Source organism: Bacillus rossius, chromosome 5 (assembly GCF_032445375.1).
Source record: "Bacillus rossius redtenbacheri isolate Brsri chromosome 5, Brsri_v3, whole genome shotgun sequence".
In the NCBI taxonomy this organism is placed as follows: Eukaryota; Metazoa; Arthropoda; class Insecta; order Phasmatodea; family Bacillidae; genus Bacillus; species Bacillus rossius.
The window spans coordinates 11612019-11632158 of record NC_086333.1 but is presented as its reverse complement, the minus strand read 5'-3'; the positions used below and the strand labels follow the sequence as shown (position 1 = coordinate 11632158).

At 36.3% G+C, this 20140-nt stretch overlaps 1 protein-coding gene across 8 annotated transcripts in view; it reads left to right on the top strand.

Moving 5' to 3' along the window:
• LOC134531585 (tRNA (guanine(26)-N(2))-dimethyltransferase) overlaps positions 1 to 20140 on the top strand; it is a 161593-nt gene that overhangs the window by 63547 nt on the left and 77906 nt on the right. For all 8 annotated transcript variants that reach the window (XM_063367301.1, XM_063367303.1, XM_063367302.1 and 5 more), the window contains one exon: positions 4754 to 4941. In XM_063367301.1, the coding sequence (XP_063223371.1) occupies positions 4754 to 4941 (188 nt within the window). The remainder of the gene's footprint in view (positions 1 to 4753; positions 4942 to 20140) is intronic.

Sequence of the window (20140 nt, the reverse complement as noted above, 5' to 3'; positions counted from 1 at the left end):
AAAGTAGAGTTGAACTGTTTATTCCATAGACCAATCACCGCGATTTGAGAATTTAGACTGACCTATCAAGAACCAACCACTGCAATTCAAATTTATTTACGTTTACTTACCAAATGGGCTGCTTGGTGATGTTATTTCTCTCATTGCTCTGTTTTTAGAAATTGAGCTCGAATGACATGAGTGTTCATAATTTTCTTGCCTCATTTCGGGGGTGGGGGGGGGGGGGGTTTGAACCCCCAAAACACCCCCCCCTGGGTACGCCTATGTTGTCTATACATTTAAGTTGGTTAACATTATTGCTAACATCCTGAACTCTTACCTTCATATCCTAGAACAGTTTTGATTAATTTGGAACAGCTTTCTTCTGGTGAAGTGTAGCTCTCAAGATCTTTATAAAAATAACAAATTTTTACAGCCAAATATACATATAATACATCCAAGCAGAAATATATTAACATATTTATTTTCAGTAAGGTTGTAGGCCTAGATATTGATTATAGTTACCATTTGTAGAACATATTGATTGAAAATTCTCATTTATAATAAAAACTTGTGGTTAAAAAAATATTTCTTAAAACATATAAATTTATTCAAAAATATGTTATCTTTACCAACTTTTCAAATTTAATTAAGTCCAGACCTCACCAGCTAGCTTTGGTCTCGGAGGCGGCTCCAGGAAGACTTATAGGGAGGGGCTCAGTGGCCCCCTTCTTAATAAGTCGGAGATAGGCTTGCAATATTTACAAATGTATGGTATCAAATACGTTATTTAATAGTTTCAAATAACTCTTGAAGAATAAAGTTTAGCACATTAATTAAGTTTTAAGTTGATCATAAATTTTTCTTATAAAAATAAATTAAAAATAAAATTTGGGCTCGGAAGGGGCCGCGCCAGTTTGGTCTTCAACACAACATACATGAAAAAAAGTTGAAAAACATCTTACAATTTTGATGTTGAATACTAAAACTTCTGATGACTGGTATCTCAAATAAAATACATGAACTACCAAAAAAACTACTTTGGGGGATTATTTAGCCTAACGTCAGGTTCTTAAGTTTATCCAGTAAATTATCTTTAAACCTAAATACTTTATTGTCATTAAATTTTTAATTGTTTGTTACAATTTATTGTGTGAGTGCCAAAAATATAAAGTACTAGTACTTATCTAGCAAAGTTCAATACTCTGCATTACTTACTGCTTTTGTGCACATTTCTTTCAGTTGTGTTACTCACATGAACCACAGCCTGACACACAGGTTCAGCATTCCGTGAAAGGGCCTGACCAGGTTGTTGTTCTCCTGCGTGAACAACAATGTATGTTACAGAATATTGACATGTATACACTACATACCATATGAAATTCATTCTTGAGCATTACTAACCTTTGTTTTGTGCATTTCTTTCAGCTGAGTGAGTCACATGAATGTGTGCAGGGAAATTTTTCAAACAATCATTATCTAGAGGAATAATCCTACTGTCAAACACAGATGGAATAGCAGTTTTAGTAAGTCTTTTCCTACTCTTTCCGAAATCAGTTGCAATAAAATGTGCCTGGCAAACAAACCGTATAGAATGCAATTTTTCTATGGGCACATGCACTAGGTCTTCACATCCTATCTTACGTACCCACTCTTTGCACCTGAAATGAAAACAAAAAGATGACAAAGACCAATAACGGAAATTAATGTATATTATAACTACAGTGTAAGGTTGGTTGGTTAGGTTAGCAACAGTAATTCTGAATCATACTAATTTTTTCAAGAATGAAAGTCTCCTTGTAATTTTTAACTTGTCCCATCGAAATAGAAAAATGTGACTGAGGGGTGAGGTTAAAGCCTGCCCTCATTTCAAAGAGTCCAGGGTCTATATTGTATTAAAGCTCTGTAGAAAATAATTAGAGGGAGTTGTGTTGAAGTTGAATGGCCATTGCAGCTGTGTATTCATTGGGAGAAGTTAAAATATTTGTTAGTATTTATGGTACATGTAAAACGTGTCATCTTTTTATAAAATATGGTAATTACTTAAACAAATTTTTTTTTCTCATTACTCTTCAATTATAAAAAGATTTTTTTTCTCAATTTTGTGGGTAGCAGAGTTGCCAGTAACATACATGGTTGCTTGGGAATTTTACCAGTTTAATACGTAGCTATCCTGACCTAACCAACCGTTCATATGATTTTATAGTATTTGTAATGTAGTTAATCTAACAAAAACGACCATTTTCACAATTTAACTTCATTTCTCGAAATAATAAATACTTGCACAGACACTCACACGGGAAAGTAAAAAAATTGTAATGGCCGCATCAATGCAAAAGTATTGTTATGTAATCTATTAATGATGATTTCTCATAACCCAGTATGAATATTAAAACACTGCTTTCAGGGCAAATATAGGTAAATTCTATTTTGCAATACCAGTGGTATCGTAAAATTGAATAAAGCAGAGGATTAATTCTATTATATTCTAGAATAGTCCCCAACGTTATTTTTAGTTAGGTTATTTCATTGCTCATCACTATTTTAATTATAGAAAACTTTTATTTGGTTTCGTTTTAATATTTTACACATACCTAGTTTCGTCAAGCGGAAACTTAAAGTAAAGTAAATTATTAATATAATCTCTTCTCTTGTTGTAGCAGTAGTTAACACAACATGTAGCCGAATCAGGCATGTTTCATAACAGTGATTTATAAAGTAGTTCATGAAATCATTGATAATATTTAAAGGGATTACTATTTCAACAAGATTGAAACAAAATTTCCTTAGAAATTTTTTATTAAACCTAATATTGCTTAATTCAATGCCGATGCCATTAATTATGGTGTTGTTGGATGAACAAGTGGTTCAACATGCCAACGAAAACTTGTTCATTTTCTTTTAAGTAAGTAAATATTTTATTTTCATTTCAATAGTACCAATTTATGCCATAAATTTGATAAAATGTTAAAACAAATGTAATAATTATTTAATCAACGTGGTATTTTGATTATAATTTTCGTGCTCAGATGTTGGATAAAACTTTATAGCAACTAGAAAAATGTGATTGCCATGCCCTATGGAGTGTCCCCCCCCCCCCCCCCCCCCCTGCATTGAACCCTGTCGTGTGTAATTGAGTTGCAGTATGAAAGTAAAAGAATATTTGATATTCATACAGAGAAAAATATTTCTTCTATAAGGGATTTTCATTTTGAAAAAGATTTTTATTATAATAATAATCATAAAGGAAGTGTTATTGCAGTAAGTTTCTGCATATGATTATAATTGCAAAGTGTTGCAAACTATTTAAGAGAATTGAAGTGTTTAACTTGAATGTTACATAAATAATTGATTTAAATCAAAGAAATTAACGAATACCGAAATTTCATTATTCATTGCTGGACATTTCGATTTAGAAATGGGCATAACTGACACTTATAATAATTCTAGTACTGAACACTAAACTAGAAGTTCCTTTGACTTAGAACTCAAGCCCTAATGATGGTTTAGCTGCTGTACTGTTAAAACTTGGATTTCTTTTGTAGATATTACTAAAGTTGCAACTTAATCGAAAACCCCGATACTTGAACTTAAGGACTGTTTTTATTGATTTGTTCAACTTTACTCCAGAATATTAATCATATAGAGTTAATGCAATCTGGATGTTTTATGTTTAAATAAAAAAAATATATATTTAAAATAATTAATATTTCTGTATAATAGATATAAATTATCATTCATTTAATGTCAAATAGTATGTAGGAATACAAGTAAAAAATTTGTTACAATTGTGTGTGTATATATATTGCTTTGAATAAAAGTACTAAAATACCTTGAAGCCCACCTACCAGTTGGTGCTGTGCAAGATGCCATCACTTTGCTGCGTGAAAATAGCAGTCGACATTATCTAGGCAAACCAAATGGAAACATTCATATCCAGAAACTTATCATAGGGGTTTCAAACTTGGTCTTGAAATAGTCCTTTCAACATCATTAGCAGTTATTTTCTCCAGAAAGAAAGGTACATACTACATTGCAGCACAACAATACAATCTTGAATCCAGGAAGGTAATTTCCGACTAGAGAAAATTTGCAACCAGACTAGAAATCAAAACTTAAAACTCTGGTGTTGCTGGTTTTGTATTGCAATGGTTTTGCTGCGTAGTATAGGAGTGGTTTTACTGTAGTTTATTGGAGTTGTTTTGCAATGTTTTTATGGCAGTTTATTTCATTGGTTTTGCTTCAGTTGAATTACAGTGGTTTTGTTGCAGTTGTGTTGAAATTGTTTAGCTGTAGTTGTATTGCAGTGGTATTAATGCAGCTTTTTGCAGTGGTTTTGCTGCAGTTGTATTGTAGTGGTTTTACTACAGTCATATGGCAGTAGTTATGTTGCATTCATTTTGTTACAGTGGTTGTGTTGCAATCATTGTGTTGCTATGATTTTGTTGCTGTTGATGTGTGTTATAGTTTATTGTATTGCATTTTGTTGCATTTGGTTATGTTGCAGTTGTTGTGTTGCAGTTGGTTATGTTGAAGTTGCTTTTATTGATGTTAGTTTGTTGTATTTGGTTTTGTTGATGTTTGTTTTGTTGATTTTTTTTGTGTTGCTTTTGGTTGTGATTTGTTAGTTGGCTGTGTTGCATTTGTTAGTATTGTTGTTGTATTGCAGTTGTTAGTATTGTTGTGTAGCAGTGGGTTGTGTTGCAGTTGTTAGTATTGTTTTTGTGTAGAAGTGATTTTTGTAGCAATTGTTAGTATTGCTGTTGTGTTGCAGGAAGGTGTTACCATCCTGGAAGCCTTCTCGGCGACTGGACTACGCAGCATCAGGTATGCCCGAGAGGTGCCAGGAGTGAAGCGGGTGCTGGCCAATGACATCTCGGAGCTGGCAGTCAAGAGCATCACGGCCAACATAGCCCACAACCAGGTGCAGGGGCTCGTCTCCACCAGCCACAACGACGCGGCGTACGTGTTACTCTTGCCTTATGCACTTCACAGGAGCAACCTCTTACACTATTGAAGTTTATCCATTATAATTATATTATTGCATGCCTTCATGCACCCTCCTCTTACATGAAAGAGGCTGAATTCAAAAAAAACAGTCCCTTCTGTTGCATTTCAAAAAATGTGCAAAATTCTTCTGTTTTGAACAGTTTAGGACCTTGCCTATATGTAGAGTGCTTGCAGGTGGAAGAAGGTATGCCCTGCCTTTCCAGCTTCTGTAAGTATTTTGCTTTATGTTTAGGAATGTAAACATTTTATACATAATTACAGTACATCTTCTGGTTATGAATAGTTAAAGGTCATACTGTCCTAGTTTGATAGTTATTGTATTTCTCATGTATATATTTTATATTTTTTTTAGTGATATTTGAGTATTTTATATCATGAAAATCATTCAATTTATTATTGAAGTGAAACTTCTTTACTGAGGGGTCAACGAACTTCGAGGGTTACAGAATCACATGGAATAGTTAGGTACGTGGTGGGGGAACTGGTAGAGCAGCAGAGTGCGTCAGCTGTGACGCCACTCCAACGCATGAGCTAGGAGTTGAATGAGAAGATTGCAAAAGGGGGAGGGAATAGGTACGTAATGGCCGTTAAGCAGAGACGGCAAGGGAGAGGTAGAAATGACGCAGCAGTGATGCTACGGAATTCTCGTAAAGCTGCTTGTTTATGTCTATTCCTCAGTTTTTGTAATGGCTGACAGTTGACGCTGTCATATTGCTTTGATTTTATTTTAAAAAATATACAATTTATTTATTCCTGTGGATAAGAGTTATTGATTTGTGCAATTGAATTTATAATTATCATTAATTTTTATGCGAATAGTTTGATAGAAAATGGAAATAATTTATCTCTGTCTATACCTAAAGGTTTGTCCAGACGATGCGATTTTTCGTGCAACTTGCGCTGTGCGCTATTGCCTCTAGCGCATGCAATATTGCACGATGAAAATGCAAGACGCACATGCATGAAGACGCAATGCACGCTCCTGTCTACACGCTGCGCTGGACGCAAGGTGTGTAGTTGAAATAATGTCCATCGATAGTGCGGTGGTTGCTGCAGTTTGTGCTGCATATGTAGTAGTGTCTCGTTCAAGAAAAAGTTATGGCAAAAAGAGTTCTTTAAAAGCAGACAAAATAACATGTTGCGAGAGCTTGAATGGGACGGAGAAGTGCTGTTTAGTAACTTTACGCGAATGTCGCGACAGGACTTTGACGTACTGTTAGAAAAAGTGAGACCATTGATCTGCAAGCAAGACACCGTAATGCGAGAAGCGATTCCTGCAGAAACGCGACTTCTTCTGACACTGAGATTTCTCGCCACGGGTGATTCTTACCACAGCCTGAAATATTTGTTTAAAGTGTCAGTGCAGAGCATCAGTGTCATTATACCAGAAACTGTTAAGGTCATCATACATGTTTTGAGGGAGTACATAAAGGTAAGTCATTAAAAAATACAATGAAATACATTAGTTATTGATATATTCATTCGGTGAATGAAACCGAGACAACAATGTAACGATGTTAAATACAATACACTTTATATGAAACGAAAGTAGGGATACAAAATATAAGAATACCGGGATGCATTCAATACATTTATGAACACATTACTCAGGCACAACCACATTGCTACCACTGCTGTTGCCGAAACCATAAACGGCTTCATCATGATTAGGCACACGCAGCTCGATATATTGCTCTGACGATGAAGAACCCGTGGAACTTGTGCTTGGCAGGTAATTTAGTGGTTGGAATGGAGAGACGACTGATTGAACAACATCCTGGGACTCAATCTCAAAGAGAATGTTAGTGATACGGTTGTGAGCAATGTTTTGTAATTGAGTAGATGGTAGGTTCCGTATCTTGTGAGCAACAAAGTCTGCAAAGGAAGCATGCACATCGTTTATTTTCATGTTTGCACACACACTTTTCATGATCTTGAATGCTTCTTCCTCTCTGGTCACCGAACTCTTTCGTTTGTTAATTCTGGAACTCGTAGTGTTGACAACTGCACACGTTCCCTCTATCGGAGATTCGAGATGAGAAGTATGAAGCACATCGTCCTCTGCATGCGTGTCTTGGTTTACTTCAGGAACCTAGCATAAACACAACACATTCATGCGGAAATTTGCTGCTATGTATAATTTTAACTAGTATTACTAACATATAGGCAATATGTATACGTCTATAGCATACATATTATACATTTATTTCAGATGCCATCAAGTGAAGAAGAGTGGAATGAAATTGCGAGTACCTTTGAAGCAAAATGGAACCATCCTAACTGCTGTGGTGCTGTTGACGGAAAGCACGTTGTGATACAGTGTCCAGAAGGTAGTGCAACCGACTACTACAACTACAAAGGATGCTATAGTATAGTACTGTTAGGAGTTGTGGATGCAGACTATAACTTTATATATTGCAATGTGGGATGCCAAGGGAAAATTTCAGACGGTGGCGTGTTCAAGCATTCGGAATTCGCAAAGAAACTATTCGGCAAAAGAATGAGTTTGCCAAATCCGAGACCTTTACGTGGCAGAAATTTAGACGTCCCTTTCGTACTTGTCGCAGATGATGCATTCCCTTTACATGAACACATAATGAAACCATTTCCGGTGGAACTGGGTAAGGGATCTCCGAACAGAGTGTTTAATTACCGACTGTCTAGGGCACGTCGTACTGTTGAGAATGCTTTCGGTTTGCTGGCATCAGTTTTCAGAATTTTTAGGAAACCAATAGAAATGAAAAATATTTCAAACGTTGCAGACGTTGTACTTTGTTGTGTGTATCTGCATAATTTTCTGCGAAAACAGAAGTCTTCCCGGACGTTGTATGCGCCATTCGGATCCCTGGATAGTGAGGATGCTAGTACCGGCAATGTTATTGATGGTTTGTGGAGGCAAACAGTAGCATCTGATACTGGTATTTTGCCCCTGCAGACTAGGGCACGTAAGCCTTCTGCGAGGGCTCACGACATAAGGATCGAATTTCGCGAATACTTTATGTCAAGAGTGGGTTCTGTTCCTTGGCAACGCCAGTATTTGTAATGTGTAATGTGTGATGTGTAATGTTTCAGCAGATCGTATTGTATTCATGTTTTAATCTATAGTGATATACGTATAAACATTCTTTAAACAAAGAACAGAAATGAGACTATAAGGTAATGATATATCTGAATTGAATATTAAGGGCTCTGATAACCGCTTTCTGTATTTAATTAGTAATCAAAGATACTTACAGTAGATAAATTCTGGATGTACAATTACTGACGATAATTTTTATCATTCCCGGAGCGAATTATGTGTAACATTTCCTATAAAAATTTTGCGATACAATGATACACGATGTTGCTCGTTTAGTTTTGTGAAATACCAATCGGTAAGTTATATTTACAAATGAAGTATGATTATTGAGTATTTAAATATATTTTGTACGGCAATATGTTTACACACAGGACAGTACAAGTGGGATACTTTTTGTTTGATAGTTATCTTTAAATTAGATACATTGAGAAATAGTTAATTGCAACTTTGAGTCCCCTATTACAGCTCAGTAGACAAAAGAGTCCTTAACATAGAAACATTCTCACATCATGTGGTAGATGCAATGTAACAGTGTATATTCATGCAGATACATATTTTTCAGCAATCAAAAATATAATACCAGGTATCACAACACAAATACATTACATTATACTTACATTCATCTCATTGTTGTCATCATTGTTGGTGCTGTCATCAATGCTGTCCACAGTCTGAAATGGTACGGCCGTGTCTTTCAAAAACAACAGTGATTTGTATGCGAACCATGACGGCACTTCCTTTGCATTCGCTGACATGCCACTTTTTGCACTACGGACTTTATCATGCTCCTTGCTAAAATAACAACGTAAGCTTTTGATCTTATTTTTCACAGCTTTTTCATTTAGTCCATACTTTCGTCCTAGTTCAATGATGGCATCCCTTCGAAGTTGTTTGTTTTTGTATTCTTTTAAGCTAGTGTTCCACAGGAGTTCATGTTTACGGTAGTCTTCTATGAACTGCAATGTGCTTTCCTGGCTATCTGACATTATGTTATACACTATGCACAGTCACAGTATCAATCAACTGAACTCTGACAACTCTCGTCAACCACAAACACATGCAAACTTGTGTAGACAAACACGGCGTAGCGCACGGAAATGGCCGATGATACCCACTGACAACGGGAACACGTGCGCTACCAGACGCGCTACTGATTTCCAGGTAAACGCGCATGCGCTCGACGCACAGGCTGCTTGCGCTTGCCATGCGCTATTGCATGCGCGCAGCGCACAGCGCAAGTTGCACGAAAAATCGCATCGTCTGGACGTGGCTTAATAGCAAGAAGTTTCACTTCTGTCCTGCACACAATTTTAATTTTAATTTTTTTTTTTACTTTTTTTCAATTTATAGTGACCAAATTTTAGAGTACACAGAAGATATTTTGGGAGTGCGTCGTTTGCCCTACAGGCGTTTGCCCTAAATGCATTTTCGAAGCATATTCTCGCATTCCTCATTCCAAACAGGCGTTTGCCCTAAAAGCGTTTGCCCTAAAAGCGTTTGCCCTAAAGGCGTTTGTCCTAAAGTCGTTTGCCCTACAGGCATTTGCCCTACAGTCGTTTGCCCTACAGGCGTTTGCCCTACAGGCGTTTGCCCTAAAAGTTTGCAAATTTTCAATAATCCGAAAATGAATGCTTGCCGGCGTTTTCCCTACAGTCGTTTGCCCTAAAGGCATTTGCCCTAAAGGCGTTTGCCCTACAGGCGTTTGCCCTACGAACCTTTTCGAAGATAGATGTCCTTACGTGTGTCGCCCCTGTTGACAAATGTTGGAACCATTCTCCAAATGAGTACAAAGTACAAAATTCACAAATTAGATGGCAGCACATACGGTTTGCTATCCCAACGTTGAAGTCTAAGAATGCAGCTGGTAATTGAACCTTACAACAGATGAATCTCAGTGACTGGATTGTATTTTTTAAATAATTTTTAACAAAGAGGTTGATGATGTAATATTTTCCAAGGTGGGGGGCGGGGGGTTAACTAGCGAACGAATTAACTTAATTTAATATTGCTGCTATATATAAAAACAAGCGTTAACAAAAGGAGCTTACAAAATTTTATTATCCTTGCCTGCTGGAATTTTCACTTAAAGTCGTCCTAAAAACGATGACCCTAAAATAATTTAAGGCAGAAGATTATACATATGCATTTATAAAAACATTTTCAGTGTTTAAAAGTTAGTGTTAAAATAGCCTCCGAGACCTTCAATTTTTATATAACATGTGCCCAACTGAATCTGTCGTTTTATTAATATGTTTGTAGAGTGCGGTGAAAATACTTCCATCGAGAGTGTGCATATTTTGCTAATTCGCCCAGACCATCTATAGCTTAACCCCTAATAAGTTTTATGGGAACAAGTGAAGAGTAATAAAAGACTGATTTTATGTGTGACAGCCAATGAAATGTACAACATTTCAAAATGCATTTAATCATATCATCTATATTGCCACAATATTTGAATGAATGTCATAGGTATGAGTGTAAACTAGGAACAATTTTGATATGTCGTGGAATGTACAATAATGAATTACGTAAAAGTATAATACACAAAGAAAGATCATTAAATATAACTCTGTTTCAGATGCTAATGAATCAGCAAAAATAGTGCAATTTTATTTAATATATTTTCAAAACAATTTAGTTTCAAAATTGCTTCGATCTTGTTTTTGAACACTGAATCAACTTCTCTATATTTTTTGCAAGTGAAGATTAGAAAATAATATTTAAAAAAATAATTCACCGAATTACATAATTTTCAAAATAAACTGTTGCAATTATATTTAGTTAATTACATATTTGTCACATGCCCACAAACAGTCTTACGACTTTAACATATTTATTATTTGGTTAAATGTACGCAATAGGTTTATCCAACCCGACTTGCTTGCCTTGGTCAGCAAATATGTTGGCTGTTTTCTCTGTTAGAACTCTGGGTATCGTGTGTATTGAGTAATGAATTCTTTCTTCACTTCTGCTAATGAAATTTATATACCCACTTTTATACCCATGGGTATAATAGAATATAAAGCATAAATTGGGCGGTGCGGGGCGGGCTTACAGGACAGCAAACCATAACAAAAACTGTTAGCATAACAATCATGTATCAAAAATAGTATTAGTTGTGCAAGCGCAGTTCATCTCCACAAATTAAGTTTGTACGTGACTATAATTTTTTTTCTCCCGAGATCGTTTTTAGGTAGATTTCGCAGAGTGACTTACAGAAAATTTCACGATTTTTTCTCCTATCTAGGTCCTATGAATTTCAGAATTTCTAATTGAGGTAAATATGAATGTCTAATGTATTGTTGGATTGGATTTATATCCCATACATATTGTTGAGCCAACAATTAATTTGCAATTTATTGTTACATTCGATATTCTATAAATATTCATAAGATTTTACATAGTTATTGAAACTTCTGGAATTTTCCATAAAGTTTTTTTATATTGTTAGGCCGCACGGCGAAATCTACCTTTCCGACTGGCTGCCATCGGGGATTTTTCATTTATAATTATGGGATATATGATTTGACACTATTATGCACACAGACGCTTCATATCTAAAACAATCTTGTTCAAAGGAAAGGTTTTTAATTTTTTAATAAGACATTTTTTTTGTGACAGATATCTCAAAGAAAACAAAACCAGTAATTCGACAGAATTCTATACGAGCCTCGTTGCCAAATTTAATGGACGCAAAATAATAAATTACCTACACACAGAGACAGCGAGGCTCTTTTCAGCGTAAATGTTACATGGCAGGACAAGATTCAAGAATAGTTTAGCTTGGGAGAAAAGTCCTTTCAAAAAAATGTCAGGTAGGAGCCCTGGTTCAATACACAAGGAAGTCATTCGTAAAAAGATTCGACATGGCACAACTCGGCGTAAACTGGCTTACCAAGGAGATAGTCGGTTGAAACTAAAACGGCGTGATCTCCAATCGACTAAACAAAATGTTGACTATGGATCCTCATCAGGGCAAGTTACTATTGTACAAGGGTGTGATTTTCCTGAAAATGAACTATTAAGTAGGTGTAAACATTACATCGCGTCACTGCAAGTCAGTTTGGAAGAAAGAAGGAATATTGTGGAACAAACAAATATGCATACAATCCCGCAAGGAAAGTCGTTCTGTGTGCGGTGGGCTAAAGTCACATTATTATTATTATTATTATTATTATTATTATTATTATTATTATTGAGAAATACCATTACGTATCTTCATTATTTTATTTTGGAAATATAAGTGGAATCCACTATGGAAATATGGGAAATATTATGAATGTATTTAAATATATATTATATTACGGATATAGCCTATTTCAAGAATCATGCCAACCAATTACTATTATCGGCCAACTCTTATAATTGAACGTCAAAATGATCTAACACAAACATTACAAACTAAATGCAAATTATGGAAAACCCAGAACAAAACTAACTAGAATACTTCTTCATTGTGTACTTCAGCTGTATGTTGTGTATACATTCCAGAATAAAATAGTATGAACAATGTGTAGGAGTTTAACCACATTAGTACTATTATGCTAATTAAGAAAATGTTTAACAGCTAGTATTCACATTATTTACCTATATGATCGTAATATTTTAAGTAATCATAGCGTAATGCGCGTCTGACAGCTGAAATTGAAATAAGCAAAGCCCCGGAAAAAAAAAATTGAACCTTTTTCCAGCGATATTTTTGTTAAATCGCCAATACTGTTTTTTTATTATACGATTTCTTTTTTTGGTCGAAGACCTTACATCATCTAATGTTCCGAAATATTTTACAGAAAAAATATTCGATAACATTGAACTTAGTGCAGGGAACCATCTGTTGGTGAATCTAGGAAGTTCATACCACATGAATTCCCACCAAATCTTATATAGGCTTACATAGGTGCCATCTAGCGACGTTTTTGTAAACTTTGCATTTAGAGGGAAAACATTTATTTAGGTACTGCCACCTGCGGAGGAAATATAAACTACAAGAACACTGTTTGAATGGATACATAATTGAAAAAACCTACATTACCCAAAATAACCTAAGCTTCGTTAGCCCTAAAGGCATTTGCCCTACAGGCGTTTGCCCAACAGGCGTTTGCCCTACAGGCATTTGCCCTAAAGGCGTTTGCACAAAATGTTTGATAATCCCATTCGGACCAAGCTCCGGCATTTGCCCTAAAGGCGTTTGCCCTAAAATAAGTTTTTCGACTGTCGTTTGCCCTACAGGCGTCTGCCCTACAGGCGTCTGCCCTAAAAGTTGGTGTGGTTTCGTTAATCCAAAACAAAAGTGCTTGCCGGCGTTTACCCTACAGTCGTTTGCACTAAACGGCATTTGCCCTAAAGTCGTTTGCCCTACAGGCATTTGCCCTACGTTTAGGGCAAACGCCTGTAGGGCAAACGATGTGTACCCGATATTTTCCTTTGATTATTTTACTTGAATATTGTGTTAATCTGGTATATTACACGTCTAGTATCAGGTGTTATTGTATCTAGAACTTTTAGACTACGTTTATAGTTAAAGAAAGAAAGTTAGGTTTACGATGCCATGGTGCCGAAATAATTAACAATATTACATCATACATCAATTAGGTTGTTAGAGAGGGACAGAGGCGATAGCCCAGAACAATTGGAGTTTCTTGTCTGGAGAGTCCCAGAGTTTTCGCTGTTAGAGACAAGTGTACAGCCAATGAAGGCATTTTTACGAAGGAAGTCCCCAGCTATGTATGTTTGAAGATTTTGTGTGTCTTTTGTACTGTGTTTTATCTGGCTTGTCATTGTTTGTTGTTTTGAGGTTGCAAGAGGTGGTCGTGTTCTTTGGTTGCTCACCAACATTTCATGCCTGTGGTCCTGGACGTGCTGCTGAACAATTGTTTGGATAGTTAAGGCTCAGGTTGAGCCTTTATGTTTTACAGATGGCCACGTCAAGGAATTATTTGCACCGTGTGTTCAGAAGTCACCGCAGGATTTCAAGTATCAGAGTTAGCGTTGAACGATCAGCAAATTCCATCAACGAGCAATTAATTTGTTTGATAAAGCGAAGTTGTTGTTCTATAAGTGTTTTTTTTAAATCATTTAAATGTTTCCCCGTAAAATGGCAGTCATGTGCAGTGTTAAATCAAAGAAAAATAAATCTTCTACTTTTTGGCTAACACTTACCGTATTTACCCGAATAGAGGCCGACCTCGATTCTAGGCCGACCCCTAAATCCTGTTCACTGTCCAGTGGGAAAAAAACAGTTAGTCGTCATCCTCCACATTAGAATTACAATCACTTGTATTGTCTTCTTCTTCCTCACTGTCATCTTGCTCACTTCCACTTACTCTATCTTGCCACAAATCATCATCTTCTGACCCATCCATGGCATTGGAAATACAGCATTTCTTGAAGCCTTTCACGATGCTGTCACTTGAAATGTGGATCCATGCTCTTAGGATCCACTGACCGAGCATGGCCACTGATGGCTTCTTGATTTTTCCTGTGGGTGTTAGCTGGTGGTTTCCAGATAAGAGCCATTCATTGTAGTGCTTACGCAGCTGTTCCTTGAATGGCTTGTTGACCATGACATCCAAGACCTGCAGTTGCGAGGTCATGCTACCTGGGATGATAACCAGATCTGTGTTTAATTTCTCTATCTGATTTTTCACTGGCTCTGTGAGGTGTCCTCTGAATTCATCTAAAACAAGCTTCCCCCTTTTCCTGAGAAGTGCACCAGGCCGATTGTTCCAGACAACTTTCAACCAATCAATAACCAAATTCTGGTCCATCCAACCTTTCTCCTGACATCTAAAAACTACCCCTGGAGGCAAACATTCTTTGGGCATTGTTTTACGACATAACACCACATATGGTGGCAGTTTCCGGCCATCAGCAAGTCCACACAACATCACTGTCATCCTTGCTTTCTCATTTCCTGTGCTTTTCACTATTACTGATTTCGTCCCTTTTTCGTTTACTGTAACACTTGAAGGTATGTCAAAGTTAACAGGGGTTTGGTCTGCATTTCCAATTTGACCTAGCAGATAGGAATATTTTTTCCTCAGTTGAATTACATATCTCTGAAATTTTATTAACTTCTCACCAAAGTCAGCAGGAAGTCTTTGAGCCAAGGATGTTCTTCGGCGTAAAGAACAACCTGCACGGCGCATCATGCGGACACATCACCCTGTGCTGCCCCTGAAACTGCTTCAGGGGATACCCTTAGTAGTAGCTATTTCCAAAGCCTTCAACTTTAACATTTCTGTTGATACAGGCATTCCTTCTGCACACTTTTCACGTACAAATGCAATTGGTATTTCCTCTACTGCATCGAAGCATCCTTTTTTAGGGCCTCCGAAAGATTTTCAAGTTGAAGAAGCATTTTGAAGTTCATCTTTTTGCTTCCGCCACCGCCGCACGTTTTTTTCACAAATTCCAAATTTTCGTGCAGCCGCACAGTTGTTTGTTTCTTCGGCACACCTTATAACTTTAAGTTTATAGTTAGCATCAAAATAGTGCCATTCTTGTTTTGAAATTTGAGATGAAGATGTCCCACGCTTTTCAACATGGTCACCCATCGTTAATATCTGATAAATATTATAATAAACACCTAATTACACCTTACGTTATCTACCAGGTGTTTACTAAGAAAGTTTTTTTGTATGTTAGTTTGTCACTGGAATCTGATCATAGATTACAGTAATATGCCTATTAACGAAAGACATCAATACCAGTATCAGAAGTTAGAAAACAGTATTTATCTATGATGAAACACCAGCTGTGCCAACATCCATGATGGTTCATGCTCAAATGTGATGCCATTTTGCTGTTCATCTGATACACTGTTTCATAATGGAACACACCCTAATAAGCACAAATGTTGGTAACTCTGCAGGCTAATGTTTTGTTTATCTATAATTCTTACATATGTTGCTTACATACATACAGTATTCCCCAACCAATATATTAGTGAAATTGCTACTGTCCACGAAAAACCAAATCCAATTGCGTAAATCATTAAATGCGGTTATAGTATACTTTTCATTGTTTTAAGTACCGATAAGTAGGGACTGGAAAATGTCGTCGTTTTGAAAGTGCAAAAAGCGGTGGTTTGAATTCTTAAAAGCGGTGTTTTCATGTCTGTGTTTTCACCAATGTGATTTTTTTGTGGATTCCCAAAATTAACAGTCAAAATTAATATGAACATTATATATTGATACAGAGATACTAGTAAAAACATTCTTAAAGCCTTTACAATGAGGAAATTATTATTTACTTATTGTCATATCTGTACATAATTTTAGCTTCTATATTTGTTAGTAATGCTCTTAGCAAAAAAATTCACAGTTTCCTGCTTGTCACAGATCATAAAACACAATACATAATATTTATAGCTGCAAAGTTGAATACATATGTAACACTAAACACATAGACATGGCGTACAACTAACACACTAAAACAGTGTTCAACCTTCAAAATAGATTTCACTGAGAATAGCTTCATTTTCAGCATTAAGGCGCTGTCGTTGGTCACTTAGAACAGAACTGTACTTAGAAAAAAATCGTTCGCAGTCTGCATTTGCACATGGCAACCATACACTTTTCAAAGCACCCTTAGAAAATTCTGGATGATTTACAGAAAGAGACAATAATATTGCAATCAAATCCAGTGATGCATCACTTTTGTCTCCTAACTGTTTCTTCACCAAGAACTGAAGCTCTTTATAGCCTTGAAGCAATTGACTTTCATCGCAGTCCTTGAAGAATGCCATTTTCTTCAATTTTTTACCAAGATCTTTTGTTACTTCCGTAATTCAAATCTGTGCAGGGTCAAAAACACTCAGTTCAGAATAAAGATGACTTGCAGGATCACTTGAAATTAAAGCTAGCAGCTTAGTGTATCCATGTGATGCAGCTTTTACTAAGGCAGATTTAACCTGAGCTTTTGCAACATCTCTCCCACACGACTGCAGTGCTAAACTTGTTTCTTCGCCAAAATTTCCTGCTTCAGCAAGCTGCAAAACTTGCTCAACTTTGCGTAGATTACCACACAAAATGTTGCTACAAGGATATGACGACCCTTCCAACAACTTCGTCAAGTCAACAATTCCCTTTGCTGTTTCTTTGATGAAGGTAGCCTGCACCTTAACATTAAGGACCTGTTCCTGTGACAAACTTGCCAAATACTGAACTCCAACATTGCTAACTGATGCTTTGTAGTCACTCTTCATGAACTCAACAATAGCTTCTATGTAGTCGGATACATAGGCTACAGACTCGTACCACGAAGACCATCTCGTGAGGACTGGCATTGGGAACAGTGGAACCCTTCCAGCTTCATATTTATCATCCAGAAATTGCCGGAACAGATGCTTTCTCTTTCGAGTGTTCAGGAACGCACTCTTTATTTTGGAAGTGGCATTTTGAAGTTCAGGAAGGTGCTTTCCCAGAACATTCAAAATCAGATTGAGTTTGTGCGCCCGACACTGAATCACTACAACATTGTCCGACATTAAGTTGGTAAGTGTGTCAAAACACTTCCCCATGTATCGGGCTGAGTCTGATACTAAGGCCAGGACACTGTCATAGCTAATGTTATATTTGTTCAAAGAATCAAGAATAGCTCTTGAACAACTTTTTGCATCAGCTGTTTCAAGAATGTGGACATCACCTACTACGATTTCAACTTGGTGACTGGCTTCTATAATCTTGAAGATTATAATGAAAACACACCGACCTTGTTTGTCTGTTGTTTCATCGCAGCATACCGCAAGGTGCTTTCCTTTGACCTTCTCCTTGATGTTTTCTTCCCTTTCCATATTTAATCTGGGAAGGTGCTTTTCTCGCAAAGTCTTTACACAAGGCAAAGCGCCAGATCCTGAAAAAAAAATTTCCTCAAAATTAAGACCACCATTAGCATAGTTTACTGGCATAACGATGTACTTCAAGTTAACTGTTGTTGTATATTGGGTCAATTGCAATTTACAATACTGGACATTTGTAGTTCAGGAAAACGTTTTATTTCCTAGGTTAGTACTACACTCGTTGAGGTATTGAAAACAAAATGAAAAGTTTGTTAGGTTAGGTCAGCTACTTTAAAAAAAAAGTTACTTGTAGTGGGGATGATTGGTTAGTTCAAGTACATTAAAAACAGTCCGGTATCGCAAACTACAATAGACCTGTTATATCTGAATTTTTACTTACCTTCAATAAATTCATTCATGAAGTTCACCATGTGTTCATTGTTAAGTTTCTCAAGTGGTATGTTAGCCTTTACAAATGTTTCTGTGACACGTTTTCCAAGATAATCTGCCGATTTTTTGTCTTTGACAACTTTATTAAAGAATGATGCAACTTATGTTTGTAGTTTTGTAGTCTCTTCTTTTGTTGTTGCTAATGACGCCACGTGTTTTGCCGACTTTAAATGTTTTTCAATCGTGTCTTTTCGATCCCACGAAACTTTCGTGTTGCAAAACTTACACATAACCGTGCTATTATCTGTACAGTAAAACCCCTCCTTCTTATACTGAAATGCTCGATCCCTTGCACTTAATTTATTCCGCATTTTTACTCACTCACTAGTCACTATCCAATTAATAATCTTGTTAACTTGCCGATTTGCCCGTCGGAGTAGAAGCCAAAGTGAACATGACGACAGCAGCAGTTGCACACCAGTGAAAACTATTCTCTTTCAAGTTAATTTTTTTTTCTTCCGTGGATCCCAAGGTATTAAAAATAAAATTGTTTATATACCCCGCAGTCTCCATGTAAATAATTTTATCTTTTTTTACCGTCACTTTTTGCCCGATGTATTAAGTAATTTTTTTGTTATTTCTCCCACTCAATGGCGTGTTAATTTTAATCATGAATTTAAGTTACTGGCTAGGAGCGTTATCCGTAGGCCATAGCAGCAAAAAAAATGGCTGCGATGACTGGCGAAAGGAATGGTTTACACCGGCGGACTTTTATTTAATTAAAATGAATCAACGTCACGTTAAGTGTTTCATATTAAAGCGGATGTTAGTTAATAAATAGAAAATCGTAAATTACTTAGCAATGATTAGCATCGCAAATTATTATAATACATAATAATAATTAATTATAAGGTTTACCCTTCATGTTTTTTTTTGGTGAGGACATTTATTTCCTTACATTTTTTTATTCAAACGAACATATTGTTTGTGAATTCCGTCGATGCGTGTGACTGCGACTTATTTTTATGATTATGATACTAAATTTATAATAAATAAACCTTTTCGCGCATAGTATGTTAAAATTCGTAGAAATTTCGTTTTTTCGCAACAAATGGTATTTTTTGCGTTTTGCACTTAATTTCGCGCGAATTCGAAAATATTTCGCGATCGCGAAATTTTCTAGTCCCTACCGATAAGTCATTATTTTAATTGACTTGATTGAGTGCTTTTTGTTTTGATGTGCGTTTATAGGCCGACCCAATATTTTGAAGGTAATTTTTGGAGATTAAAACCTCGGCCTCTATTCGGGTAAATACGGTATTATTTATTCAAACAAATATTCTGAGTATACAGTCTCAATATCCAAGTGTAACATTTTTCAAACTTAAAATGTAATTTTTGTGCCCAGCAAAATTCTTACAATTGTTATGAATTATGGAGTTCGGACCATAGCTAGCCAGAAGGTCTGAATTGTAACAATGTTCTATGTCTGCGAGTTTTTAAACCTATATTGGGTTTTGTAAAATTCTTTATTAATATCAGAATAATAGCAATATTTTTAATACAGTAGAACTCCATTTGTATGTCAAAGTCGGTTTTATTCTATTATAAAACTATGATCAATATATTTTTCCAAAAAAATAACCAGCCAAAACGAGTTTGAGTTGATCAAGAGTCACAGACCTGTCGTAACATGTCGCAGACCTGTCGTGATATGTCTCTTGCCGCTCATGACTCTCAGACCTGTCGTGACATGTCTCTAGCCGTTCGTGACTCACAGACCTGTCGTCACATGTCTCTAGCCGTTCAAGACTCACAGACCTGTCGCAACAGGTCTCTAGCCGCTCACGACTCACAGACCTGACGTGAAATGTCTCTAGCCGCCAGCCTATGCAGTACAG